The 27,488-nt window shown below is 41.7% G+C and overlaps 1 protein-coding gene across 20 annotated transcripts in view; it reads left to right on the top strand.

Moving 5' to 3' along the window:
• LCOR (ligand dependent nuclear receptor corepressor) overlaps positions 1-27,488 on the top strand; it is a 73,320-nt gene that overhangs the window by 5,678 nt on the left and 40,154 nt on the right. For 9 of the 20 annotated variants that reach the window (XM_025151753.3, XM_046943099.1, XM_046943100.1 and 6 more), the window contains exons 2-3: positions 22,213-22,278; positions 22,697-22,776. The exons of 3 other annotated variants lie outside the window; for them this stretch is intronic. In XM_025151753.3, the coding sequence (XP_025007521.2) occupies positions 22,213-22,278; positions 22,697-22,776 (146 nt within the window). Of the gene's footprint in view, positions 1-9,941; positions 10,035-20,545; positions 20,639-22,212; positions 22,279-22,696; positions 22,777-27,488 lie in introns of all 20 variants that reach the window. 8 more of the 20 variants (XM_046943098.1, XM_046943096.1, XM_046943097.1 and 5 more) reach the window with 4 other exon arrangements.

Here is a 27,488-nt window from a genome sequence, read left to right as displayed (position 1 = left end):
TCTCACTTAGGAGTGAGGTGAGCACCCAGCTCATCTGAAGCACTGCGTGGAATTGCATCCACAGGGTGCAGGGGAAGGAGCAGGACACAGGACAGCCTCTTCCAATGACAGTGAATTTTTGAGTTGCCTTCTTCCGTCTTTTAATGGCACTACAGACTGTGGTTATATTTGCCAGCAGAACTGTCTGAGCTGGCTCAAACTGTACCCTCGTAATGCACGTCTCTGTGTGGCCCTCAGTGAATCAGTGCCCTGACTGCACCTGGCTGGGAGGCAATTGATATATATATTTTTATTTTGTGCCACAGCATTACAGGGCATGGAGAGGCAGGGAGTGATATGTGACATCAGTTAACCAGCCCAAACCCACGTACAAGTCTTAAGTTGTCTTTCACTGAGTAGGTGCTAATTCCTACGTGCACTGTGTTCGCTTGTGTGAAGCAGTTCCCCTGGTTCTGTCTTTCTTCAAAGCTCTGTGTCTCGTACCACGCTCGCTCCCTAGTAATGTGGGCTTTGCTTTCCCAACCATGCTGGCTGCTCTTGTCCAGTACACCCATTAATAAGTTACACCTTTCCACCATCTCTCCCCAGGGTCTCTGCAGGCTTTTGGGGTTCCTTAGAGCTCCTCCTGATAAATCCGTATGGCCTCAGCTTCCTCTGGGGAATGTGAGAGCTTCAGCTTTTCTTTTTCTCTTGAAAAAAGTTGTAATAATTTTTGGTTCTTGTTGATGTATGATTTTTGGTTTTGTTTGTCCTCAGAGCATTTATCTCTTACCTCACATTTAGTTTGCCTTCCGTGCTGTGCAGCGGTAGCGTGTGCTCTTTTATGGTGAGTTGACAGAAACTCAGCTCTCAAAGCTGAGTAGGAGGTTGAAGTTGCACATCAACACTGCCTGCCCATTGAGATGAAGTGGAGGTTATGGTGTTTCAACATTTCTGCAGGACATCACTTCCTGTGTTGTAAAACTGCTATTAGACGATGTGTCCATTTAATTTTTCCACTTCCGTTAAAGAGAAGAGAAAAGATGGTATTCCTGTTGCATTTTCTAGAAGCGGCTGCAAAGTGGCTGCACAGGGAGGACTTGCAGGGAGACAAAGGATGCTCCTTATGCCCTGAGGACCATGATATTTTATGGAAGGGAGAAGGGGGAGAAAAGAGGACTGGACAAGAGCCTAGTATTCATTAACAAAGGAAGCTTTCAGAAGCTGAATCCAGCAGTGTGGAAAGATAGCAGAGGCCACCAGGCAATCTCTTAACTCTTGAGTTGAGTTTACTAATGAAAAATTTCCTGGTTCTCTTTGAACTTTCTTCTTTTAAATTAATACGTAATGTGTGCATTTCAATATCTGGCTGGAGAATTGCGTAGGTGGGTCTGTCTGCAGTGACCCTCCTCCTACCTCAGCTGCTGTTGGAGTTGAGTGGTGGCGGTCATATTTCGAAAGTGGAGTAACTGACAGTAAGAAGAGGAACAGGTAATCGAGCTACGGAGTTGTTCACTTCTTGATTTCTTTTTTTCTTTGGTTACGTTAACAAAAGGATGTGAAAGTTTCACCCCACAGCCTGCAGTTCCCTACACTACTCCTTCCACAGTGCTGATGCTCTTCACATTGTGGTGTCGGAGTTGGTCGTGCTCAGCAGCTTGCTGTTTGGCTCCCACTGGAACACAGGCAGCCCCTAACTGCATTACCTGTGTAACACAACCCGAGATCAGCCTCCTGCCTTGCAAGGACAGGCTAGTCCTGCAGCTGTTCAACTTTCCATAGCAATTCATGTGCAAAAAACCTCTTGTGTACTCTGCCTGTGCTTAATGAACCAGCAACTGATTGGGTTGGTTTTGTGGGGTAGCCTCAGATGAGTGAGAGCAAGCTGCTCGTGCACCTCAACCAGAGAGTCTTGTAGCCAGAAGAGCCCCTTTTTGGCTTGTGTTTTGCAGACTTGCACTTCTTAAGAAGTATGTGTTGCAATATGCAAAATGGATTGTGATTAGGCCTTATTAGCTTTGTTTAAATGCTGCCAGCAAATGGGCTTGCTTGGCTTTAGCCTTCTTCTGGATGCATCCATTTATTTGTTTGCTGTTTTGTCCTATTCATGAACAAGTGGAAGGTAGGCAAGGATTATTGCAGACTGTGTCTCAGGTTTGCTCGCCTTCTAGGTTAAGTTTTGTAATTGTGGCAAAAGTGATGAAAGCTGCTTTCTTGGTGGTCCTTTGTTGTGGCCTCTTGAAGCATCTCTGGAAGCGTGCTGTTGGGTCATTTGGGTGAAGCACAGTTTTTGCAGAGGTGAGTACATAATAACTTCCATTTTACTCTGCAAAACCAAGAGAATAGAAGTTCATGGAAATCATTTTACTTTTTGATTTAAGGAAACTTAAAACCAATCTTCTTAAAGCAGTGGTTCCATTTACTTCCTTTAGAAAAAGAGGAGCGTATCTGCCTCATCCCATGCTTTCCATTGAACATTTTAAGGTGATTAGTAGAATTTAAATGTATGTGTGTATGTGATACTGTAATATCTCTTGGGATTTCTCAGTCCTTTGTTTGTCTTTTTGAATAAAAAAGGGGCCCTCTGCTAGACTCTGCTTCCAGAACAGACAGCGAGAGAAACTTCCTTTACAAGCAGCATCTACAGTTTTCTTTTGCTTGTAGTTTCTCAGTCTAATTGATCGCACTGCTAAGGAAGGGAAGTGCCCTTTGCTGGTTGTAAATGTCCATTGGAGAAGTTGTTCTCCTCTTCAGCAGGAGGTGGAACGTTTCGCTGACCTCAGTGGTTATCACTCATCTGTAGCTTAGACAAAATTATAACAACTGCAGTACAGGCATTGGTATTTCTCACTAAATGCTTACATACTGCCTGCAGTCTTTTTTCCTTATACTTCCCTGCCCTCATTGTCATTGTGTGCATTCATACAGTGATAAAATGCATCTTCTGGTACTGTATGCGAAGATGTTAAGAGGACCCAGTTCTCATATCTTACGGGAGTATTTTTGTAAAGCCTTCACAAAATCTGTGCCCTCTGCAATTTTCCTGGAGTGGTGCGTGGTGATCTGGGAGCGGGCAACTTCAGCGCTCTGTTGAGACAGGCCTTGCTGAGGTCCTTTGGGTATGCACGCTTGGATTCGGCAGGAATGCTGTGTTTATCTCTTGAACAAGCCTAAACTGTCGAGAGAACTTTGTTTTGCCAGGGCTCTCTGAAGTCAGTGATTTTTAAACCTGGAGCTGGCAAGAAGCAGCTGTGGAAAAACAATCCTGTTGCCAGTAGTGTAAGTTGTGTGGGGTCTTCGTGCTTTTCAGGAGCCCACGGGTAGAAAATTACTGCTCTAAATGATTTGTAAACAAAGGCTGCTTTCTTTTCCAACGTGGCTGTAGGTGTTGGAGTTTGAGATTATATTTAGTCATCTGTTAGATTAGGATTGAGCTTTCTTTCCTTTCTCTTCTCGTACCTAACTATTTTGAAGTCAGTTCTATCAAAAAATGCATATCACTAAAGAGGCTCATCCTGGAAGACCTCAGATTGAAAGCTAACTTCTGGGAAAAGGCTCGAATGGAATTACGTAGGTCTATTTAAGTGCTGCATTGCCTGTAATCAAGGCTTCTGTATTTGTCCCCTTTCAAGACCTGTGCTGCGAAGGCCAAATTCCCGCTACAGAACCTGAAGAGTTCATTCATACTCATCCCTGGCAGGGCTGTGGATGAAATGTTGAATACATGGGCTCCAGTGTATGCTGATGTGGTGTCAGTGCCGCACATTGGTAGATACTCAGAAACAAAAGATGAACTGCCTTTCTGGTCTCAAGAAGGGTGATTTATTTATTTTAATGGGTAAAGGGTGCTAGAAGCATGGTAAGGACAGTAAGCAGTTTGGTAATCCCCACGTGTGTTGCTCTTCTGGGCACCAAAGCCCAGGTAGCACTCATCCTGTCCTCTCCTGCAGCTCACTCCGTTTTACTGGAACCATAGCTGAGATCACAAACGGAGTGCAATAACAGTACAAAATTGAATATAGAGTTCAGAGGTTACTGCGTTCAACAAGTTACTCAGTTTCAAATTAGATTAAAAATTGACTTTGTAAGTTAAAGATGTTGCAGAGTGGTAGTCCATCCTGCCATGGAGGCTCCTTGCCTGTAACAAACAGATCAGTTCTTGTTCCTAAATCATCTGTTTGCCTGTGACTAATCTTGAATACGTATCTTCCTGCTGCTTGTACTTTGAACTGAATTCTGTGCTTCCAAATGAGAAGAGCACATAGGGCTTGCAGTTTTTTCTCCCCCAGGTAGCCCAGGGACTACCGTGGTAGGAAATGCCTTCTGCAGCTTGTATATAGTGGGTGATGGAGGGGAAGGCATGCAGGGAGAAGTCAGTCACAGCTTTGTTGGTCTATACTTACTGGCATGTTGATGAACTTTAGCAGCTAAATGCACTTGTGATGACACCTCACAAACTTCAGAAAGTAAGCAGTTATATTTGGAAACTTTTCATTTGGATTTTTCGGCACTGAAACTACCAAACTACTAAAAAAAAAAGTCTTTGTGAAAATGTTAGCTCCCGAGAAGCCAGCCTCTCCTTTCATGCTTGTGGGCATTTCAGCATCCTTACAACCTGCTTGAGGTCCTCTCCTTTCTGTCTTTCATCCAGTACTGCAGCTTGGAGGGCTTTGCTTTGCTGGAAGGGAAGAGGAGAAATAGTTCTTTCATACTCAGTCTCAGGGAAGAGGTGAGTGATTTTCCTGATCTCATCTTTAAAGCTGACAGGTCTTAGCTCTCAGCATGCCGTGGTGCTGCCGAGAAGGGTTTTTATGGTCTGTCTAAGCAGCACACAGAGCTAATTGCAGAGCTGGTTTCTACTGGCGGACTTACAGGGTTAAGAGTGTTGAATTTATAGCACAGTTGTGAGATTCTGTTTGTGACGGAGCTTTCTTTTAAAAATAATTCTTGCTCTGAACACCGTGATTTGCTGCCCTTTAGTTTTGCCCATGCAGTTGTACCTGGCTCTGTTTGTAAACTGGGTCTGAAGTGCCTCTGAGCTGCCAGCCCTTCCTTTGCAGGGGCTGCAGGAGGGCATGGGTACCTGCTGGAGCTTGGCTGGTGGCTGAGCTGTCGTGGGCAGGGATCCCTTCCTCAGGGCAGGAACAATCTCGCTACTGGCAGTCCATGCTCAGCATGGTGTTAGGAGCAAAAGCAGATTTGGTTGATCTTGGGCACGTGATCTTTCAGTTTGAGTGGCCTCACTGAAGTCATAAGCTTGCTCTAATTTTTGGAAATACCATGCAGAATGCTTGTCTGCAGCCTTTGGGTCTCCTTGGTGATGCATTCTTTTACTCAGGTGGCTCCTCCCCATTAGCTTGGTGTGAGGGGAGGAGGATGAGACAGCTCTGAGATAACAGGCATTGGAGCCAGGGGGTATCCCAAGAGTCCTTCCTCTAGGAACCAGTGAAGGAAAGTGAACAGTTCTCTAAAACTAGGTCTCTTTTGGAAATCCAGGTTTAGCATAAGTGAGGGTCTAGCTTCACAAAGAATGCTTTTAGAAAAGGAGATGATAAATGTTAATGGCTGTATAATTACTTGGTTTGTTTGCATCCACCGAAGAAGGACAAAGGTGCATCTGGGACGAAATCAGAAGTTTTTGTTGTTCTGCTTCTGGAATGAGTGGGCTGTGAGCACCACGCTAAATGGTATCATTAGTTTAGCTGGGAGGTTTGTCTTTGAAATCCAGAAAAAAAGAAAGAGAGGTCAGCCAGAGCAACAAAACCTTTTTCAGCAAAATCAAGCTTAAAATAGGTGTTTCTAGCAGTGGTTTGGTTTTTTTTTTTTTGGGGGGGGGGGGAGGTGGGGGAGGAGATAGGGTTGGATGGGGCTGAGCATAACCAAATGTGGAGGCCTGCCTGAGGGAAAATCAGGGCTGTTTCATATGGAATTAACAGAACCACTGACTGAATGCTGACAGTCTTTCCAAATGAAGCATTTTTGAGAGGTGGACAAAATAGTGCATGTTCCAGTGGTAGTGGTTTTAGGTGAGGACCTGTTGTCCTCCTGTGAGTGATAAAGAAGCATATTCTTCTGAAGCCTGTGCTTATTCAAGCTGTAGCATAAAACCAAGGGGAGAGGCTGCTGAGGGAAGGTAGGCAGGTGCTGTGGTTTGTGCTATGTTGTTGTTTTTTGGTTTTAGCTTAGAAAGCCTAATAGAGATTATTTGGAAAAAGCTGTTTTAAAATCTTACTGTCTTTGGTTCATGAGTTACGGGTAGGACAGCATAGGGCTGCATCAGAAAACCTTTATTTTTGGAAAAACTACATCAGAAAATGGTCCTTGAGAATACTTGATAGAACACAGTGTTGGCTGTAGAGCCCGAAGCTGTTCTTTTTCCAAACCAAACATACTGCTATCTTTTTTTTTTTTTTGAAACTGGATTATGTTACAGTAATGAAAACAACTCAGTAGGAAGTTAGATTTCTGAAAAGGAATGAAATCATTCTCTGAGAAATCACTGTTTTAGTGGAAAATATCAAAATTTATTGGACGTGGAGCTTAGGATGCATCAACTTGAATCAGTGTCTGTAGAAGATGCTGCAAGCAAAATTCAGTGTACTTTTTTAAGTAAGGGAGAGGGACATGTCTGAGTCACCTTACACCAGAGCTGCTGTAATAGTGCATTTCAGCATGACTTTGAGGAAACTGCAAGCACACCTGCAGCCCTTGCTGAAGCATGGATTTGTGTTGCATTCCTATTAGGTACAGGTTTGGGCAGTAACTTGGACACTAATTTCTGATAAATAACAATGTTTATGTTACTTAACCTTAATGAGCAGTATGTGGGAGGTTACAGATGTTTAATTCTGACCAATATAGAAAATCCTTCAGGAAAAGCCTTTGTCCCGTGGCAGGACAATAGAAGACATCCAGGCAATGTGTCACAGAAGCAGATTTTCACATGACAACCATTTGTGGTGCTGATCCCTGAACCACCTTGTCGTGTTGCCTTGCAAATGCAAGATGAGTGAGCATCCAGGGGGTGGAGAGGATGAGTGGGATCAGCCCTGTCAGCGGAGAGGTGGATTTATCGTGGATTAAAGTGCCAGGTAATCGGTAATAGTAGCTTCGTGACATTGAAGACATTGCAGAGTTCCTCGTAGCGGTAGTCTTCAGTTAGCAATGATCCATCTTCTGGTAACTTTAGATACGTGAGCTGTGGAATTTTGAGTGGTCTTACTGTGCTTTCCATAGTTAACTTACGCAGTGTATTTTGTACACATGTATTTTGCTGCTGTTGGGGTTTTTTTTTCCCTTCTTTTAAAGCACTTGATTTGGACAAGCCTCATTTTGCACCCAATGCTGCCTTGCCCCGTGCATGTGCCTCAAGTTGCAGTACGTAAATCTTTAATCCGGTGTGTTTTATTAATAGAAAATCATAGAGAAACTGGTACCATAATGAAGACATTAGAGTCCTCATTACCCATTGTCAAAAAAAGTAGGTTCCAGAGGTCAAACCAGCTGAATCTCACTGTCTTTATGTCTTCTTTTAGGGATCTCATAGGAATGTCTTGATTTTGGTTCCTGCAGAATAATGGTAATCTTCACTCTAACCCAAAAGCAGAATAATTAACGTACTTATGAATGTTCACGTTAGCTTAATCCCTTAAGCTGAAGGTTTTGTTTACCTGTTTGGGTGACCTGCACTTTTAGTCTTTACAGAAATAAGAGCAATCTTACACCTTTTTCTTTATGATGCAAGTTGGAGGGGTAAGCTAGTGTAGAATCAGCTTGGGCTGGCCACAAGGTGTATGAGTCAGACAGGCCTGGGGCCTGGGCTATCTGACCCATCAGCCAGTCAGGGGGCACATTCACCAGGGCTCCTTGTTTAGAGATTTTTGCATTTACACAATGTTCAGAGTTGTCTTGAATGAACAAAAAACCATGGGTGTAGCTTAGGTACAGTTCAGCATGTGTGCTGAATTCATTTGCTGCCGTGTGTCAGCCGGCAACTCTTGCACAGCGTTCAGGAGAGTGTGCTGGAGTTAAGAGTTGTTCCCTTATCATGGCTTTGCCCATTCAGCAGCTGTTGTCTTCTGTTGGAGTTTGTGATGTGTGTTGTAGGATCTCCAGTAGGAACCTGAGTCTGGACTGCTCGCCTGGTCTCAGCAGCACACTGCAAGAGCTTCTGCAGCATGCGCTGTGATTGGCTCCAGCTCCTTTTTTTTCTCATGCAATTCTGTATCTTCACTGTTATATGCAGGTCCCATGCTTTTCGTGTGCTTTGAATCCATAGGTTTGACTAGAATTTGCCTCCATGTGTTTTATCTCATGCTGGCACTAATCCTTCAAAAGGGATGACAGATAGATACTCAGCCCGTGCCTCTGTGTGCAAAAAGGAAAAGATGAATTTTTGTCGTGTCCAAAGTCTCGCATTTTCCTACAATGCGTGGAAGTCCTCCATGAGACAACATGATTCTCAGCTCTGAGCTGCTCCACTACTTCAAAATGGTGCTGCAGTACTGTTACATTTTGTGTGGGTCTGGCTTGCAGGGTGTTTGCCAACGTGTTGTTGGAATCTCCATTGAAATACAGAAGAATGAGCAGTCTGTCAAAGATGGGGGAGAGCGGTAAGGACCGTTTCTTTGTTCTTGCCATCACACCACAGGCAGAAGCTGTAGGATGCCATAGGATGACTTACCTCAGAAATCACTTAGCTTAGCAGTTGTCAGGAGGAGGCAGGAGGGAAAGCCTTCAGTCTCCTGTTTGGACGTGATGATGGTGTGCAAACTGAAGCATAAGTCACCGTGCTGGAGCTTGTTCTAAAAGGCAGCAACATGATAGGCAGAAATATGGCTTCTATTGAAAGGGGGTTTTTGTTCTACTGTGGTGTTTTTTTTTCTATGTTTTCCTTCCTTTTTGGTTTTGATCTGTGGATTGCCCTGGGTATAAAGCGCTTGGTTCTTCAATGAAACCTCGTTACTGAGGGTAACAAGTCCTGCAAAATTACTCTGTCCTGTTTATTTGGGAACGAAGTACAGTAAATGTTTCGTAGTTCATGCCTGGAAGCCTTCCTGAAGAGCAAGGGCTCGACAGTCCTCAGAGATGCACACTGCTTACTTAACCTGCTGCGTTTGAGCTTAGGAGGTGCAGGGGAGAAGAAAGGCTCTTGGAGGAAAGAGAAGGAAGGCTCAACAGGAGGAAAGAGCCGACTGTGCCTTTAGCTTGACCCTACAGCTGGGTAGTGCGGACATCCACTGCCACGGACGAGTGCAAATCCTTGTTCTCAGAAAAGTAACTTGAAGGCTGAAGTGAAGGGTAAAAGGTTTTAATTCTCTTCTTGCGAGCGGTTGAACTAGCTGTTTAGGTTTCTTTGCTCGGGGACCACATGAATAAATCAGAACAATACAAGGTTGAGTTGCACCTGTAAAAATGGATTCATTTTGTTAGCTTCCTCCTGTTCCTGCACAAAGCCTCGCGCAGCAGAAGTACTGGAAAAACCTGCTGCGTAGGCTTATGCTAACCGTATGTTAACTTTGCTTAAAAAAAATTAAACCCTACCTCCTGTAGAACTTGATTTGCCATTGAGAAGAGCTTTCCACTTGCTGGGAGTGAAGGGGAATTTTTCAGTCCCTGGCAATTGTGTTAGGAAACGGCTATTGTTACCGACTCAAAAGACTGTAGAAAGAACTTTAATTTCCCTGCTCTGTTTGATGCTTCTGCAACTCCGAACTGTTTTTCATTGCAAATACGACTGTCTGCTGTTGCTGCTTCTAGGTTTCTTCCATTTTACTCTTTCTTCCTGTATCCCCCATGTTTCCTCTCCATTGAGTGTTTGAAGTTATTTTTCATGAGATTTTTGTTTCAAAACTGACTTTCTTTTCTCTTCAGGGCATTGGTGTATTTGCTAATGTTTGCAACGTCTCCGAACGTAGTATCCTCTGTGAATTAACTAACATGCTGTTTACCCTTTCTTCCAGATCCAGTTTCTGATCCTACTTCCACATTTGGGAGTATGCAAGGGACAAACGCATCTCTTTGCGTAGCTTGACTGGATATCCCAAGACTAGGATGTTAGTATACTTAAACCATTTTTTGCATTAAAATGTTGCCAGTGTCTTAATTGCACATAGATTATTTTTTGAAATGTAATTAGCTTTATTGGCATTATGCATATTCAGAAGCCTGCTGGTAGAAACAGTTTTCCTGCAGTCTGACTGCTGCTTATTGATGACTTCAAAATGGGTGCAGGAGAAGGAAGAATTTCCTGGTTGCTTTTTAAATGAGCCAGCTTTATTTAGTGTTACAGCTCCAGCATTCATTCTTGAAAATCTTGGCTCTTTGTCTAATAAGATTAACTGTAGGTTAATCCAGGAACATATACAATCTTCAGACTGTGCTTGAGATATTTATGAAAGACCGCTTCAGACTTCTGAATGAATGAATACAAGCCCAGGAGAGATTTTGAAATACTTGAAATAGTCAAATATCTGTAGAAATACTTGCATGAAGTAACTGTAAGATTTTGCACGCTGAGTTTCATAAATATATATATACATGTACATATATATATATTTAATCCTCATGTTGCAGGTTATGTTACTCTGGAACTTGTAAGGAACCAGCTATCTGGAAGAATAAAACACTGTGCTAAGATGTTTGTTGCAGCATTGATAGTACAGCTTCCTTTAAAATGTATTTTGTGATTGTGTAGTTGTTGTAAAATGAGAGATTGCATGTTTTCTGTTATGTAAGCAATTATCTGGTGGTAATTATCAGCTCAATGATTAAGAAGTCAGCATTAAACTAGTGTGCTATTTTTAAAATATGTATTTTTGAGTTGATCACTTCTTGGAATGTCTCCTATTCAAGTATGATCATTTAATGGAATTATTTATTGAAGCACTACTGTAAGCAATCATTTAAATGACTGAAGTGAACAGGATGCTGATGGCAGTGTTCATTGTGTAGCAGTGGATTCTGCAGGTTCTTCTGCAGCCTTTGTTTTCCAACGAGCTTCTGTTCTTGTCTCCTTTTAAAAGAAGGGACCTCTCTCTTCGTGTGGTTTGAATTTCTTTTGTTAAAGCTCTTACCAGTATTTTTGGCTAACACTTTGAGTTAATTGGTTACAGTTTCTGTGTTTTCACATCTACTGTCCAGCTTTGTGTGCGGATAATAAATTTGGGTAAGACTACAGTTCTTCCTTGGCTTAGCTACTTCTGGCAGATGTTCTCTGAAGACCACGTGCTGGAAAAGTGCAGTGTTTTGCAACACTTTGGTATCTTGCTGCATTCAGTTTCCATGGTTAGTTCCTTCGCTCACCCCTCTGGTGCCACTCCAGTGGTTTTATGGGAAAGCAAGTTTGTTGTGATCACTTTCAAGTTTTCAAGGGAACTCAAGATTCATTAAGTCCTATTGATTATCTTAATTTCATAAAATCTGGAGCACGGTGTGTGCTAGATGTCTAATATTCCTTGGGCATGGAGATGTTTCTGGTATTGAGGAACACTTATAAAACATTGGCTATAGAGAAATAACCTGTGGAGGGTGGAAGGCATGAAACTGATGGTAGTGGTGAGTAGGCTACATGCATGAAGCTGTTATCTTTGCTTCTTGCACGTGCCGTCTCTGGCAATTCCTTGTTCGTTCTTCATGTTGTGTTTGTTCGTTAGGTGTGTGTGATACTCTCCTTTAATAATTTGTAATAAACTTATATGTAAATAATTCTGTAGGAAAGAATGAACTTCAGGGAAGATGGTTGCGAAGTGTCACAAGGTGAGGTTACTTTGTAGCTTCGAATATCTGAGTGCCACTCTGGCCTTGAAATCATTTAGAAGCAGATGATTCGCGTGTAAGCAGCAGAAGCAGTTTGTATCAAGTTCCTTCACTGTTTATACAGTTGTCCTGCTGGCAGCTCCTACCCAGGGATTAGGAAATCCATTTATGGGATTCTTTTCTGAAAGGATTGTCCAGAAGTTACAAAAAAAAACCAAAGCTGCTTTGGATATAATAGAAGTAGATGGTGACCCTGATCTGAAGAGCTGAAGCTTTTCTAGTGAAGCAGAAACAACAAAGTGCTCCTGTTGTCTCTTCATGCAGAGGTTGTTACAGATATTTCAGTCTCCATTGAATTCAGAAGCACAACGTGGTGTGGAATACCAAGCTTGAGAAGCTTTGTTTGTATATTACCTGGAGAACTGAATTCAGATTTTAAACAGTTTGTGGTAGGCAGCTTCTTAGAAGGCTGAGTGTGCGCCCAGTTTGTCTTCACTGTTTTACCACCAAAGAATCAGTTGCAGATTTGCAGAACATCCTGAACAGGGCCTCCATTCTTTGAACAGACCTGAGGCAGTAACTGATCTACTAAGACTTCTATTTATTGAGATTCCAGCTGCAAAATCGAAACAAGGCTTGCTGTTTGGGAGGGCTGACCTGCAGATGTCTCTTTGTAGCAGTTTGCTGTTCTTGAATAGAACCCCCCTAATTTGGTTAACTGAGTATAGTGAAGATTCTGCTGTAGTTTGAGTTTGAGGAACTTAGTGTATGGAAACTCAGTGGGACTGCTGCCTTCTCTCAGGTTCATAATGCACATGTTGCTTTCAAGCATCAAGCTTCAACTAGAAGGAAAACAAGAGCTGTGAGAGAGATAGGGTTGCTTCAAGCCAAGTACTATGGGTAATGTGACTTCCTGAATTATGGAAACCTGATAATGTGTTAGAATAAATGACATGGTGGAGACTGAGCTTTGTCAAGCTGCGTAGAACTACTTGGATTGGTGAAGATTTAAAGATGATAGTAGGAGCTGAAAGTGATGCATATATGACTCATCTAAGTGCAATTGAAACCATTAAATATGCTTGTAGGCACCACATTCATTGTAGTTATCCGGAAAATGTACTTGGATATAACTTTGATAACTTGCATAGCCATCATAAGGGATGTGTTTTCTATAGTGTTACTTTTGCATCAACCCAAATACTTTTTGTATTTGAGATTTTTGTTCTGAATGTGATCTTCAGTTCTGATGCAGTACCTTTTTCATGCATCTGTCTCCCACCTGAAGAAGACAGTCCCAGAACAAGAAAGTCAAGTGGAGGTCTTGATTTCAGCAGTATTGTTATCTCAGCTGTCCTTGGTCCTGCCACTCACATAGCTGGACTACAGCAGGAAATTGTCTAGAAATAATGCAGGGGAAAAAAAGGTGGTTTTTTTCTTCCTTTTTTTTTTTTTCCTTCTGTATGCGTTTGTTCAGTTGTTTCTTTTGCCAGTGAAAAGGGAGAAGTGTGGATAGAAACAACAACAACGTCAAGCAGCTTTTCTTCTATCCAGTGTTGCTGTCAAGGAGGAAGAAAAACTCACTGCAATCCCACTTGTAGTAATGTGCAAAATACCCTACAGAAACTGGGTGCCTCTCCCATGAAGCACATCTGCAGAAATAGCTTACAGAACTGATGATGTGTGTCTGAAGCTGAAAGATTAGTAAGAATTGCTGAGTGAAATGATGGCAAACACTGCATCTCAATAGAAGTGACGGAGATTTATTGGTGACTTTGAGGAAAATTTCCACTGACCACCAAAGGTCAGACTATTTCATCACTCCTTACTGCAAGTCTCCTGCATCTGCGTGTAGTTTTTCCTTTTTAAAAGAAGGCTCCCTGCTCCTAGCAATGCTCTCTCACATCTGGCAATTTCAGTTCCCACAACTTATTTCAGCACCAAAAGTTCGGCTGCTGTAACTTTTCCTTATGAAGTTGTCAGCAGCCCTGCTTACTTCTCAGCATCTAAAGGAGGATCAGGGCTCCAGCTTCTTTGTTACTGTGGCACAACCTCAGGTGTTCAATGAAGGACAAGTAGGAATATTTCTACTGCTGTTTATTTTTCCTGGCCCAAGAGTAATAATAGTAATACAACTGTATCCTCAGTGCTCTGTGTGAGAGTTACAGTGTGCTTACTTTGTACCACTGTGCTTTTGCTACTGCTATGCTGAGGGCTGTGAAGCTGGCCACATTCTTTAGGCTCAGCAGTGCTCCCTTTGTGTTTGCTCCTTGCACTGTGGGCGCACGGATGCATCACTTAAGGTACGTTTTGAAATACAACTTCAGCTCTGACAACTAGTTCTTATATTGTGTTCTGTAACTTATGTCTTCTGGTGTTGCGAACCTTTTCTCTGTGTTTGGATATATTTTTAATTATTTAATTTAAGGTGAATAGCTTCCCTTCTGTCCCCGCTTCTAATGGTCCTGCCTTGTTTCTGTTAGCTGCCTGGAACACCTGATGATTTCACTTAGGTCATCATTTCTGCCTCAGTTAAGTCTGAACCATCGGTCTGAAAAGGCTACGGATGCTTTCCAGAGTTTCTGGGAAGCCTTAAGATGTCAGGTGTACTTCACTGTAGTCAAGATTCAGCTTTGTTTCTGTGATCAAGATCCTTCTTCTCAGTAGTGTTGTAGTAAAACAATCACTTGACTTGATAAAGTGGTGTATCCTTGTATGTCTTAAGAATTGTCAGGAAGCTGTCACTTAGCTGGAGTCAGAAGGCCTATTCTTCATTGGGGCAATTATGTAATGGCTTACACCAGAGGTTTCTTTAGCATAAGATAGGCTCTTACAGTCACAGATAAGAGTCAAATGGCTCTTGGCTTACCTGTAAGATAAAAGCTGCCTCTCAGTTCAGAAGCATTCAGTAAACTTTCATAGGTCCTTGCCATTTCCTGATCATCATCAGATTTTAAATGATGGGTGATGCAACTATATTTAGTTTTCTAAGTAGAATCATACTTCCAGTCCACTTTGCAGACTATGGTTGTATTTGAATCTCTCTGCCTTCCTCACAGAGGTAGAGATGGTGAAGGACTGTATATAACCTGAGATCAAAACATAGAAGATACAATGCATTGAACTAAGATAGTAATAAATGATGATGTAACTGATCTCCTGCTTAAAAAAAAAAAAAAAGGTGAAACTAAGGCACACTCCAAGTGTTTTCTGGAGCAAAATGATGGTTTAATAGATGCTTTTGCTGCTGGTGGCCTGCGTTTAGGTGGGTTCAGTAGCTTGTGCCTTCCCTTCGTGGACTGTTTTCTAGCTGAATTGTTTCAGCTGCTCTGGTTTCATTGGGTGGCTGCCTTGCAGACAGAATGATGTGGGTCAGCACTGAGTTGCTAGGAGAAGGAAACCTGTTTAAATAGGAATGCTGGGAAATATGAAATAGAGCTATTGTCGCAGTCAGTTTAACTTGCACCTCTGGCACGCTTTTGTACCGTACCAGTACTCTGCTTGTGGCAATCTGTTCCTTGCCTGTGCACCCGACTTTGTGCCATGGACAGTACTGTGGCCATGAAATGAAGCAGAGCAGTGAATTGACCCTGCTGCAAACACTGTCTCTTCTGTGGGAGGTACTTTTCAGTCAGAGCAATTTCATCGACTGCCAGGCTGTTATTACCCTGTGCTGGGGTAGCATGGTGTATGGAGGTGAATGCTGGTAGGTAGCGATGCCCCCCTAATTTGGCTGGCAGTGAAACACTAACAACTTGTTTGTGCTGGGTATGAAAAATTTGCTTTAAGTTTGAGAAATGCTTGGGATTCTAACAAATTTCTGTTCCTTGATGTTTTATGCAACTGAGTGCTCTCATTCTTGGGCTGTTTGGCTCTCTGGATCTGTTAAACTTTCTGTCCTGTTGGTAGAGTTTCTCCCCAGTGGATGTTGTATCTGGTCGCCCACTGAAACTTCACACTTGAAAGTTAAAGAAATAAGAGCACAATTTTTGAATTGAGATAGATCTAAGAAAGTAAAAAAAACATACACTGTTCACTTTTTACTAAGTTGTGTGCTGCCATTAGGGAAGCTGCCTTTACTTCAAGAGGAAATGGCAACTGGGTAGTTATCTTTCTGTGATGTCTGTGTGCTCTGCTTTATTTCCTAGAGTAATAAAATGCAAGTATATACATGGAAACATTTCAGAGTTATGTCCTGCTTTGGCGATGAGTAGCTGTGGGGGAAACCAGACGGTCTTTTAGTAAACCTTGTGGTCTGCAGCTGACTTGAAAACCAAGAGCCCAACACCCTGATCTGATCAACCAGCCAGATTAATGATGCAGTAAATACACATTAGAGGGTCTTCCCACCCCTGCAAATCCACGTGGAGATTCAAGCTCAGGGCAACTGCTGTAGCTTGAGGGTGGTGTTGGGACAGCCATGGCAAGAAACCCTCATCTTGTCTTGAATTCTGCATACCTTAACATGATTCTTGGCTTGATACCAAATCCCAAAATACCCTCTTGGGCAGGGGTCAGGAGATGATCCACCTTGTGCCATTTGTCACTGCAGAACTGCCCAATAAGCTGCTTGCTCTGCCTCTCAGTCCTCTCCATATAGCAAAAAGGATGCACCTTCTTTCAGGTGTGTCTTTTAGATCTCTCATGGCTCTTTCCTGTTGTAAAGACGTGAGCTTTGTGGCACTGTTGATAGATACATAGCTGTCTTTCTGCCGTGCTTAGCTCATTAACTTTTAAATGCCTTACTGCAAGTTTGATACTCCATCAGAGGAAATGCACTTAGACTTGATTCTCAGAGGAAAAGGAATTGCTTGAAAGGGATGCTTGAAAAGAAGAGCAGGGCTGGCCTGCTGCAACTTCTTCAATAATACCACATGCTGTGTTCTGTGTTCCCAAGGTCTTCTTGTGGAATAGGAGGGCTAAGTGTTGTCGTACAGGGCTTGGTTACAATCCTTCTTCCAAACAGTTCCTACCTAAACATCCTTCAGCAGGTTGTTCTTTTCTTCTGTGTGCATGTGTTTGTGTTATTACAGAACCAGGTTACTGATGTTTAAGGTCCCTAGAAAGCCATTGTGTTTATGAAAGCATCTGTTGTCTTTGGAGCAGGGATGTCTACAGTAAGTTTCTGAGCAGTGAAATTTCATTATCAAAAACATAGAAATGTCAACTTAGAAAAACTAAAACATTGCAACATTTAATCCCGAGGAGGCAGAGATAGAGTTGTTCTCACTCATAGTTTGACTCCATTCAGATGAGAAGATTTCTCATCATAGGTGAGAAATGTGAACGTTCCTTTATTTGAGCAGCGAAACAACTTGTATAATTATACATGTATGTCCTGAGACTTGGTGTATATTAATAACTGTCCTGTGACTTTTTTCCCCCCTCCCCTGTTGCTTGGTCTTGCCGTTCTATTAAGATGCCTGTGTCTGAAACATTCAAGTTTAATAGATTTTTGTCATAAAAGGGACAGAATTCCCGTGTTACACATAGATTGTAGGGTTTTTCTGAATTAATTTCTGCTTCAAATCCCATAGCTGTGGATAAATATATCCAGTCTTGACCAGAAAATCTTGGCACGAGAAATCCAGTAAAAGCCTGATGTGCTGGTAATGGCTGCTTCCTACTCATTGACGAGATTCCAGATGTTATGAATGTAAGTGGGGGCAGAGTACAAAGGGAATGGATGTTGGTGGTCAGCCTGCGCTTCCCAAAGTGCCACCTCCAGAGCCCTTGCCCAGTTGCTGGTCTTGGTGTGCCCCTCTAAAACTGAGGGTGCCTTACATCGGGCTGAGCTTGACCAGCTTCCAGTTTTGCCACTGGATCTCATGATGTCTTTGAGAAACTATTTGTTCTTGTCCCTAGGTGTGTTTTCTGGCTTTCTCTAGCTTTCCCCTTCCAAAGCAGTGTTTGATTGCATTTGCTTTGGTGAGCAGCCCAAGTGACCTGGCCCCTCTGCTGTTTACTGCTCTTCCCATCTCTGTATCTCCTGCAGATTTCGTAGCTGCTTTCTTCCAAGCCAGTGACCAAAATATTGAGTGGCCCAGGGCCAAGAACCAATACCTGACAGACCTCACTGCAGTAATTTCCCATTGACATAAACATTTCAGGAGCTGTCATTTAATCAATTTTAATCTATGTGTATTGGGCTGATTTTAATTTTTTGGTTGGTTACAGTCAAAATATTTGGTACCATGCCAAAAATATTTCACGTATTTGATAGTATTATATCAAACGTGTTACTGCTAATCACATTTTCAGTTTCATAACATTAAAATTAAATATTTTTCTTAAGCCCACGTTGACTGACACAGTTTCTACTGTTAACTCCTTAGTGAGCTGTTCTGTGGATCTTGAAAACCTTTATCAAGTTGAAAGCTCCATACCTGTCTGCTCAGTGTTTTGACCTTTCAGAGGGATAACCATTTTTCCATTTAAAAACAACAACAAGCAAATAAACAAACAAAATAAACCACCCACTTCAGTAGCATTTGCAGACGGTTAACTAAGGAATGTGAAATCACCCTGATAGGTTTTGTTGCTGAATAGTGTACTGTGCAGTTCTATTTAATGTACTACTGTATTCTTATGGACTTCTTGGAGTTAATATGCATAAATGCCTTATTTTTGGTTTCGTATTTGCTCACCTTAAATCCATGTGGATCTCTTTGCTCAGACCTTTGTAACACTTCTGGGTTTTGACCTGTTCTCTAAGTCCCTGCAGCCTGTTGCCTCCTCTTTGTGCTTGTAGTCACAGTCATTTTACTATTATTTCTTTAAGTAACATACTATTTTTTTTCTTGGACATCTTGAACAATGTATGTAGTTGCAAACAGTAAAGACAAACTGCAGCCCTTTATTTGCTTTACTGCTCTCAGCTCTGGTTCCTGTTAAGTGGTTCCTGCCTTACTGCTTTGACGAGATATGTGCATATTATGTAGAGAGTATTAAATAACATGCTTAAGCTGTGCTGTTTCAAGGGAAAAAAGCATTGTTTGAAAAGCAAAGCTCATGACAAACGTGTCAGTGACAGTCCAGAAATGTACCCACACCTCCTGGCTATCTCTGGCTTTTAAGGGGGAGAATGTATCTTTGGTTAATCCATGCAGCCGGTGAAGTCCGCTCCTCAACCATCAGCTTCTCTGCTGCTTCTCCAGGAGCCTGGTAGCTTCTCAGTCAATGGAAGAGCTCTCAGCTGTAAGGCAGAAGGCGGTTTGAGGCTTCAACTGCATCCCTACTGGATCTCGTCAAAGCTCGAAGATAAGCTGGTGTGGTCTTAAGCTGTTAACCAGCAAACTTCATTAAAGTTTATATTTGTGCCTTAAAGTTACAGGAGGGAGGATGGAAATGCCAGAAGAGATGAAAATAAAAAAGTAGTGAAATTTCATCATGCAGGAAACTGAACGCTCAAAATCTTTTATTTAATTTTCTGTACATGTTGCTCTCTGTTTGAAAATGGCACATCCATATTCTGATCTTTTTTGTCAGAACATGTTTTAGAGAGTAGTGTTTCTCAAATACTGCTTTACTTTTAGAGCTGATAATTGCCAGATTGTACGTAATGTGTGTAACTATCTGTGAATTTAGCAGCACGTTCCACCTTTGCTTCTATACAAAGAGTTTTCTTTGTTCTTCTGTTTTTTAATTTTTTTAATTTTGCCAACATTTATTGCAAAGCCTACTAAGATGGAGAGCTTTTTTTTTTTTAAAGCTTTGTAGATGTTTCATATTTATTAAGAAAAATTCGTATATTTTTACTACATTTTTACACAGACACCCAAAAGATGTTTTTCTTTTAATGGCTCACCAGTAACATAAAGGTTAAAAGCGTGGCTGCTTTAATTATGATGGAAGTGGAAAGCAGAAGCCCCTAAAATATTGGTGTCTTCACCCCTTTTCCTCTGGTGTTGTCCTGCTGTCCTGCAGCTGTCCCACTGGCACCACTCTTCAGCTGCTATGAACATTCAGGTGCTGAAGTACAGATGGTGAAAACATCGAAACAAGAATTTAACGGAGGCAGCCATGTTCATTTCTGCTCCAATTGAAATGCAGGAAAATATCGTCAGCCAAATGGACAATCGGTGGGAAAAGCAATGTTCTTTTCAAGCTTCTAAGAGTAGTGACAATGGAGAGAAAAATGCTATAAGAAGTAGGCAGCTCCTTCTCAAGACTTTGTTTTCAATGTATTATGCGTGATGATCCATACAGAGTACACAGTTGTTGTTTTGGAGCCCTAAATGACTGAGTATTACAAGGCAGGGCTTAGATTGTCTTTACTGCATTGCACCTTGCATTTGGGGGGAATAGGGCTTGGCTTCACGGCAATTTCACCAGTCTTCAGTATAATTTTTGAATACATTCATGCTTCCCTTATTTGCCTTTTTTAATGTCAAGCATTGCACATAAGATGTTCTGCTGTTGCTATGCAACTGCTAAATCCAATATTTAATATTAATAAAAACCGAGTGGCATTAGCATCACTGAGAACAGTGGGCTAGCAAACTATGATTGTACAATATCCAAGCTGTAAAACTTGGCAGGGACTTCAGTGTGTGATTGCGTGCATGGCAAACTGTGGGACATGAGTCACTGGCGGTTACTATTTTAAGAGTGGTGAGTTTGAGTAAAATTCTGAGCTCCCTTGATTTATATTTATTTACATATGCATTATATTTTGAACAGAAAGATGAGGAATGAGGTCGGTTAGCTGTTTCATTTCAGGTACAAGTTCGGAGGGGTCGCTACACACAGAAGGCTCAGCGTTATAAACCTCTGGGTCAATTCCCTGATTCTCCTGTTTTTCTTCTAGGTCAGGTTGGTCGCCCTTTCCCACTGTTGCTGCCACTTCCCGAAGCCTGAGTTGGCTTTTTTTGGAGGCAGTGCTTCTTCTCTGCCTGACAAGGTGCTGTTCAATGGGATGGATAGTTTTTTGGCTTCTCCTTTTTCCCCTTGTTTAGTGGTATCTCCCGTTTCTACTTACTCTTGACTATAATTTCACCGTTGCTCTTTCACTTCTTTCTTTGTTTGTTCTCTGCTCAGTGCTTTCTGAGATGAGATTTTCAGTGTCAGCCTCTTAAAGGTGTTAGATCAAGGATGATGTTATGCTCTGGCAGTGCTTTGGCTCTTGAAGTCACATTGCAAGCTACAAATTCTACAGGGTCTTGCATCTTGTGTGTAGTGATGTAAGTGCACCGAAACTCTTGCTGACGCCCAGAGGAGTGTAATGTGTAATGCTGCTTATCCCTTTCTTTTGAAGACAAGGCTGTTGTCTTTAAAACAACCATTAGATGTATATATAGTCTGAGTTACTTCATTATTACTTTGTTTGTTTGTTTTTGCAGTGTAATAACTGATTTCCTTCATAGCACAGTCATTTGAAGTAATTTCTTAGTAGGACACTGTCAGGTAGTTTATCTGTTCCTGATTCACCCATGCAAGTTTCTCTAAATTTAAAACTGTATTTTCATCTCTTAAGAAAATTCTTCTATTTCTTCTGCCTCTCTCATATTCAGGCAGGTAGGAGAAGTTACCCAGTTCTGTACAAACTGTTGTTAAAGCCACAGTGCAAATGTATTGCAGGAGTAGGGAAGGAAACACAGTAAGTGATAATCCTGGGTTTTGTGGCCGTGGTGGAAATACGTTTTTATAAGCAGGTGGACTTTGTCTGTACCACTCAAAATAATCTCTGTACTTTTCATTTCACTCTTGTTAACTTGACTTCTCCGCAGTATTGGGTAGTTGATAGCTCTGTAGATTTTAGTGCCAGCAGGAGTTTAGTGCAATATTGATTTAACGTTTCCAAATAATGGCAGTAATTTCAGTAAAGGCTTTCCCTCTTTTAGAATAAACTAAAATTGGTTAGATTTATTTTAAGTGTGGCATCAATCATGGCATTGAAGTAAATCAGACTGTATTTTAGATGCAGATCTTTGACACGAGTGGTATAGCGATTAGAATTTGGTTCCTTAGGGGCATGGCATTGCTGAATCCCTTTCCTTTTAATTTTCTCTCTTCAAACCTGTAACTGCAGAAAACATTGCTTACAGTATTTGTTGAAATGCAGGAAAGTAGCTGAATGCCACTCTGAGATGGAAGGATGTATTATAATGAGTTATTTCTAATTGCAAAAGCATACCTTTTTCTGCTTTGAGGCTTAAGCGAGACATTTTTTCCCAGTAGCAATTACCTGGTGTTGTAGAACCTACAACTTCCCATTTTCTTTTCAAAATGGCTTATTTCAATGTCGTAATGTTTCTCGTTTTTAACCCAGCTAAGTGCAGGAGTCAGTGGGCTCTAGATTCTGCTGTGGTTTGTCAGTAGTTCAGTCATCACAATTGACCCATGCATCTTGTAATGCTAAGAGAAAACACGTTGAGCTCTGTTCTTGGAACAGATAAATATAGAACTGCTATTGTGAATATTCTTGTAGTGACGTACTTAATCTAGAAAGCTAACAATTCTTTTATTTGCTTTTAGGGTTTGAAAGTATTCTAGAAGGCCTGTTTGGACCTGGATTATTAAAAGATCTCAGTTTGTTTAAAGGTATTCAATCTCTATGTTTGTATCTTGTTCTGCATTTCTAATGACAGAAGCAGCCCCAGCTCTGCCTCTAGAAAATGTGTGTTACCGTGGTGATTTGTGCTTTTCCCCCTCCCCCAGGCAGTGCTCACAGTTAGTTTCATATTGGCTAAAATTACTAATGAGTGTGCGTTCATCTTTATGTAGCTGGGAGTGTATTTGGCAGTGCTCAGGAAAAAAAATCCACATTTGTTGTGCATAGATAAAATGTATACACTTTGGTAATCTGGGGATTTAGAAATATGGCTGAAATGAAGCTTGCATCCTCAGAATGCAGGCAGGAATGTTGTGAAACAGGTATTTAATTTGGCATTTCTCTTTTGGCTCCAGTTATGTCGCGGTTTATGAATATGAAGTAATCTGCTATTCCTCTGATTTACAGACTGTGAGCCTGAAGGTGTTTCTGATTGGTCTTTTGATGAAAATTGTCTTTTCTGCTGCCTGAGAAGAGAAAAAGTGAAGGTAACAATGCAGATGTGTGAAGCTCGTAGTTGTAGGGGAGGGACAAAGGGAGGGAGTTTGCTGCTCCTACTTAACTGAGCATGGAAAACCTGCAGCCACCCACCCCTCTCCCCTCCCTTGTAACAAGACTTTCTTAATTAAAATAATACACGTTAACGAAGAGACTTTTTCTCTGCAACTTTTTCTTTGTGGTACGTGTTGAAGACTTTTTGTTTCAGTGTGTGTGTAGTGACCTTTTTTAACATTTGGTTTATGGGTTGTTTTGTGTTTTTCCTGTTGTTTTTTGAGTTCCTTGTAAAAGATCTTGTTGGGATCGTGTAACTCTTCCCAAGGGAGCCAAACTGTGGCTTGTGTATGCTTACCACAGTCAGACACTGGGCTTATCTTCAGTATGGAAATGTGGTCCATTTTAACCACCTAGAGGCTCATTCCCTATCTCGGAATCTCTTTCGCTGTGGGCCATATCCTTTTATTAAAGGGCTTGTATGTATGGCAGGTTTGCTATTGTGCTTGTTTATAACCATGTCACAGCCTAAATGTGGGCAGGTCAGCTTTGCCAACATTTTACACCTGTAGTTTGTTTTCTTAACCAGATTATAGCTGTGTATGAAACAAAGGTTACCATGCTGTACGTGATTGCTGCTCAGCCCGTGTATTGAAATACTGATTGCTCTGTAGTGTAAGAAGGAAGGCTCATCTGTCTTGGGAAAACATCATTTCCTGGATCTCTTAACTGCTACTTCTTCCTGCACAATGTAACTGTAAGTGCAGAGGGGTTCTCTGTAGACTTGTGAATGAAACGCAATCGCCCTTCCCTCTGCAGCAGCTAACGTATGACCTCATGGTTTGTTCATAAAGGAAGTACCTTCCTATGAACAGGGGGACTTGCCATGTTGCCAGTAATGCTTATTTTTATATTGCACTGTTTGCTGAAGCATTGGGAGGAGGATTAGAAATGCTTGCATTTAGAATAGGCGTAGCGCATAATACCTTGTTGAGGCTAACAGCAGGTAAGCTCTATGTGTACTTACGCTGCTAGGAGTTCTGTCTTATTTGACTTACATCACTTCATATAAAGACAAAATTCTGCACTGAGCATAGTTCAGGAATGAACTTTATGGTGTGATCGGTCTGCTTGTAGGCTGGGAGAATCTGATGATGTGTGGGCAGATCTTCAAAAAGACTGCTTACATCTCAATCATCCTCATAGGCCCACAATAACTAAGATAAAGCTCCTGAAAACCCATTATTTAGGTGAAGACTGGGAGCACTGTATAGAGTGCAGATTAGACATGCTTGTCTTATTCTCCTTCAACTTCTACATAACCTTTTGGTCAAAAGCTGAGATGTCACTATTTATATTTTCAGTGCACTGTGCTAGGCATTCTGTCATTGAGAACTGGTGATGGTTTTTTATGCTGGAGATGGTTGCTCCTCTGGTTCCCCATTGTATTGTGTGATGATTTCTAAATGGACAAGAGAAGGACACAGATTCGGTCGGATCTGGTATTGCTCTATGGGGCAGTTTTGGCATCTGGGTCTAAGGAGGTTTTAGGATTGCGCACATAGAATGACACAGAATGCAGCAGGGGCATGCAACGTCATTTGCCAAAAGCATGAGGTGAGGGGAAGGAGATTATATGTTTTGATCTGCCCAGAGACAAATGTGAGTTAACAAAGGCTGCATTAGTGTCAGTCACAATGGGCTTGGGTAGAACAAGTTTTATAAATAAAACCCATATCTGTCACTTTACATTTCAGTAGCCAAAAATGCTTCTTTAAACCCTTTTTCTAACAGCTGATTGATAAATAGAGACAGCAAAGAGTGCTTTGTACACATGCTTGTTTGCTGTGTGTCCGGATATCACTGGCTGTCTGGGGGATGGAGGAGCAGAGAACAGAGGTGAAGCAGTCCATTCAAACCAGACCTGTGACCTCTGTTAATCCTGGTGATTCTTCTTGCACTGGGCCTAGAGATATCTGAGTCTGTTTTGGAGTACATGGAGATTTTTTCCTCTCTTCCTGCCCTCCCCCAGCATTAACATTTCTGTTGCAATGGTGGTGCTTTGTTTTGTTTTTGTTTTTGTTTTTTTTGTGGGAAAGAGAGAGTGAAGAGTATGGCTCCTTTGAGACCTTGTGAGTGCTTCGTGTGTTAGCTGTGGGCGATGGCAAGGTGGGGGTGTCTCCTTTCCCTTGTGGGCATGCTGAATTGCTGCCCTGCTGGCCGTAGCTTATGTCATTAGCTTGCAATATGAAGTTAAATATAGCTCTCTCATGGAGGTCTTCAGGTAACATGAGTTTGATATAGTCATTTGAAATAAAGCCTGATATCTCGTTGTTACTCAAAAGTTTCTAACTCCATGTGGTATTCAGCCAGATGATGGACAGTCTTCCACAGGTGGCCTGAATTACACTGGGAATGGTACCAGTTTTATTGGAAATCTCTTCCATCCAGCATTTGTCATTTCTAATGATAACTTTAACTCTTCCTTTTGAAGGAGTTGAAGGCTTAAGCTTCTGAAACTACTAAGACTTGTCTGTTCCTGTGCGTAATATGCTTGCAGTTGTGTTTTCTGTGCCTCAACTTCTGATCTGCTTTTTTGTTGTTGATGTGCTCCTTTTTCACTTCATAAAAATGAAAAGAACTGAGTATGATGGGATCATCGGGGTTTGTGCCTGCATAACAGTGGGGACAGACTTAAAAGGTGTGTCACTGATGGCGCAGCTGGGAGCGAGATAGCCACAGCCACACAGTATTCTGTGCTTTGGGGCTCTGGCTGACACCTCTATTAGTGAAATAATCAGTCAGTGTGATCGGTCTCACCCTTGGGTGATATGTAGGTACTTGTTCTAACAAGCTGAAAAATAAAAAAAATCTTGTGTTTTTTTTTTTCTTCTGAATTTGCTTGTAAGAAAGCCCTGTAACTCAGGAGACAGGTGGGTGTGTTTAAGGACACCTTGGTGCTGGTCTGGAGGATGAGAGCTGGAGGCCCTGATTAGTTTATTGGCTGAGCCGTTTGGGGAAGAAAACTGCCCTTATTCTCCCACCCCTTTCAGTGATGCTAATTCTTGCTTTTACAAGCAATCAGATTCAATTACATGCGTTCTTCAAAGGAGGGGAAACCATCTGCTGAAGTATTCTGAAGAGATTAATTTATTTGTAGCAGTAGTTCTACTTGCAAATGCATGGATTTTTTTTGCCAGCCAAAATACAAGATGGTATTTGGTAGAGGAGTAGACTTCAGCATGTTCACTTAAGAACGTCAGTAAAATACATACAAAGTTAGGAGCTAAAATCTCCCGGTCATGTTTTTGCCCATATCCAAAGGGTTGTATGCAGTGACATAAAGCTTTTAGAAATTAGAATTTTTTCTTCCATCATAGAAGGCAAAATAACAATATCACAATTGTTTCACTCGTATGATCAGAGAGAATAATTAGTTAACTAAGGAACTGCTTCCAGATCATTAACACATGTACACTGACAGCATGAAAGACAGAGTTAGCAGCTCCAGCAGCATACTCGCAGCGAAAGGAAACAGATCATGTTCTGTGGGGCCCAACTCAGTGAGCTCCATTTGGCTGATCTGCAAATGTGGTAATTCCCAGTTCCCTGTGGGCTTTATCCTTCACAGAGGAGACTTACGATATGTGGTTTCCAAGCTTTTGTTTTTTTGTGGCTCTCTTCTTTCTAAAAGGTTGTAGTACAGATAAGACCTGTCCGTTCAGATGAATTGAACTTGAAGTGTTCTTAATTGCAGTTAATTTTTCATTGTGTCTGTCTCATAAGAAAGCTGACAGAGCTATCACTACAGAAGTCTGTGGCTCTATCTGGAATGTTTGTATCCAGTGGAGTGGTTTGGTGGTCTTGGCTGTTATTTGCTAACATGCAGAGCTCAAGCTCAGTTTAAGATTTCTATGATTTTTCTTTCTTGGTGAAAAGCTGCAGATAGATAATGCCAAAAAGCACCAGAAGTAAGAAGGAAAGTGGGGAAAGAATCCTTCAAGAGGAATTCAGTTGAGTATGTTCCTGTGGAAAAAAATGGATTGTCTAAAGCTACCTAAAGAAATTTGTACACATGGGTTTTGTTTTTAGTTTGTAAGGAGGAATGACACTAATCTCATTTGTTGGCGAGAGGAGAACAAGAAGGATAATACTCTTAAGCACATTAACTATTTCATAGATATATTTAAGCTATAAAAATAGCGAGAGAGAAAGCAACAGGGAGCGTATTCTGTGGTCTGATGCTGCTGATGGCTGAGGGCTGACCTGCTGGTTGGAGTGCCACAGAACAGCCCTGCTTCACTGTAAGGACCTCCAGCAGCTCTGGGAAGAAGCGCGGTAGGGTGCAGCGTATGAGAGCCACACCAGAGCGACTTGGGATTTTCAAGCAACTTGGACACTGCTTTAAACAAACACCTAAGGGGGATATTCTGCCAGTACTTGATTATGATTAGTCAGAACAGCAGCCTCTGAGCGGGGCGTCCATTCAAAGCAGAGGAACGTGTTTTGAATTTCATGGATTTGTCCAGTCGGTTATCTGGGTGAGTGAGGAAACAATGCTGTTTCTCACTAGAAAATCTCTCACTCTCAGTAAGTGAAGGACGTCTTAAAAGTAATTCAACCATCTGAATTTGTAGCTGATGCCAAACTGGAAGCAGTTGCAGGTGCTTCAGATGGCGTGCTTGGAATTGAAACTTCAGAAACGGGA

Source organism: Gallus gallus, chromosome 6 (assembly GCF_016699485.2).
Source record: "Gallus gallus isolate bGalGal1 chromosome 6, bGalGal1.mat.broiler.GRCg7b, whole genome shotgun sequence".
NCBI lineage: Eukaryota > Metazoa > Chordata > Aves > Galliformes > Phasianidae > Gallus > Gallus gallus.
Note: the sequence above shows the minus strand (reverse complement) of the source record. Positions and strands in the feature narration are given on the sequence as shown.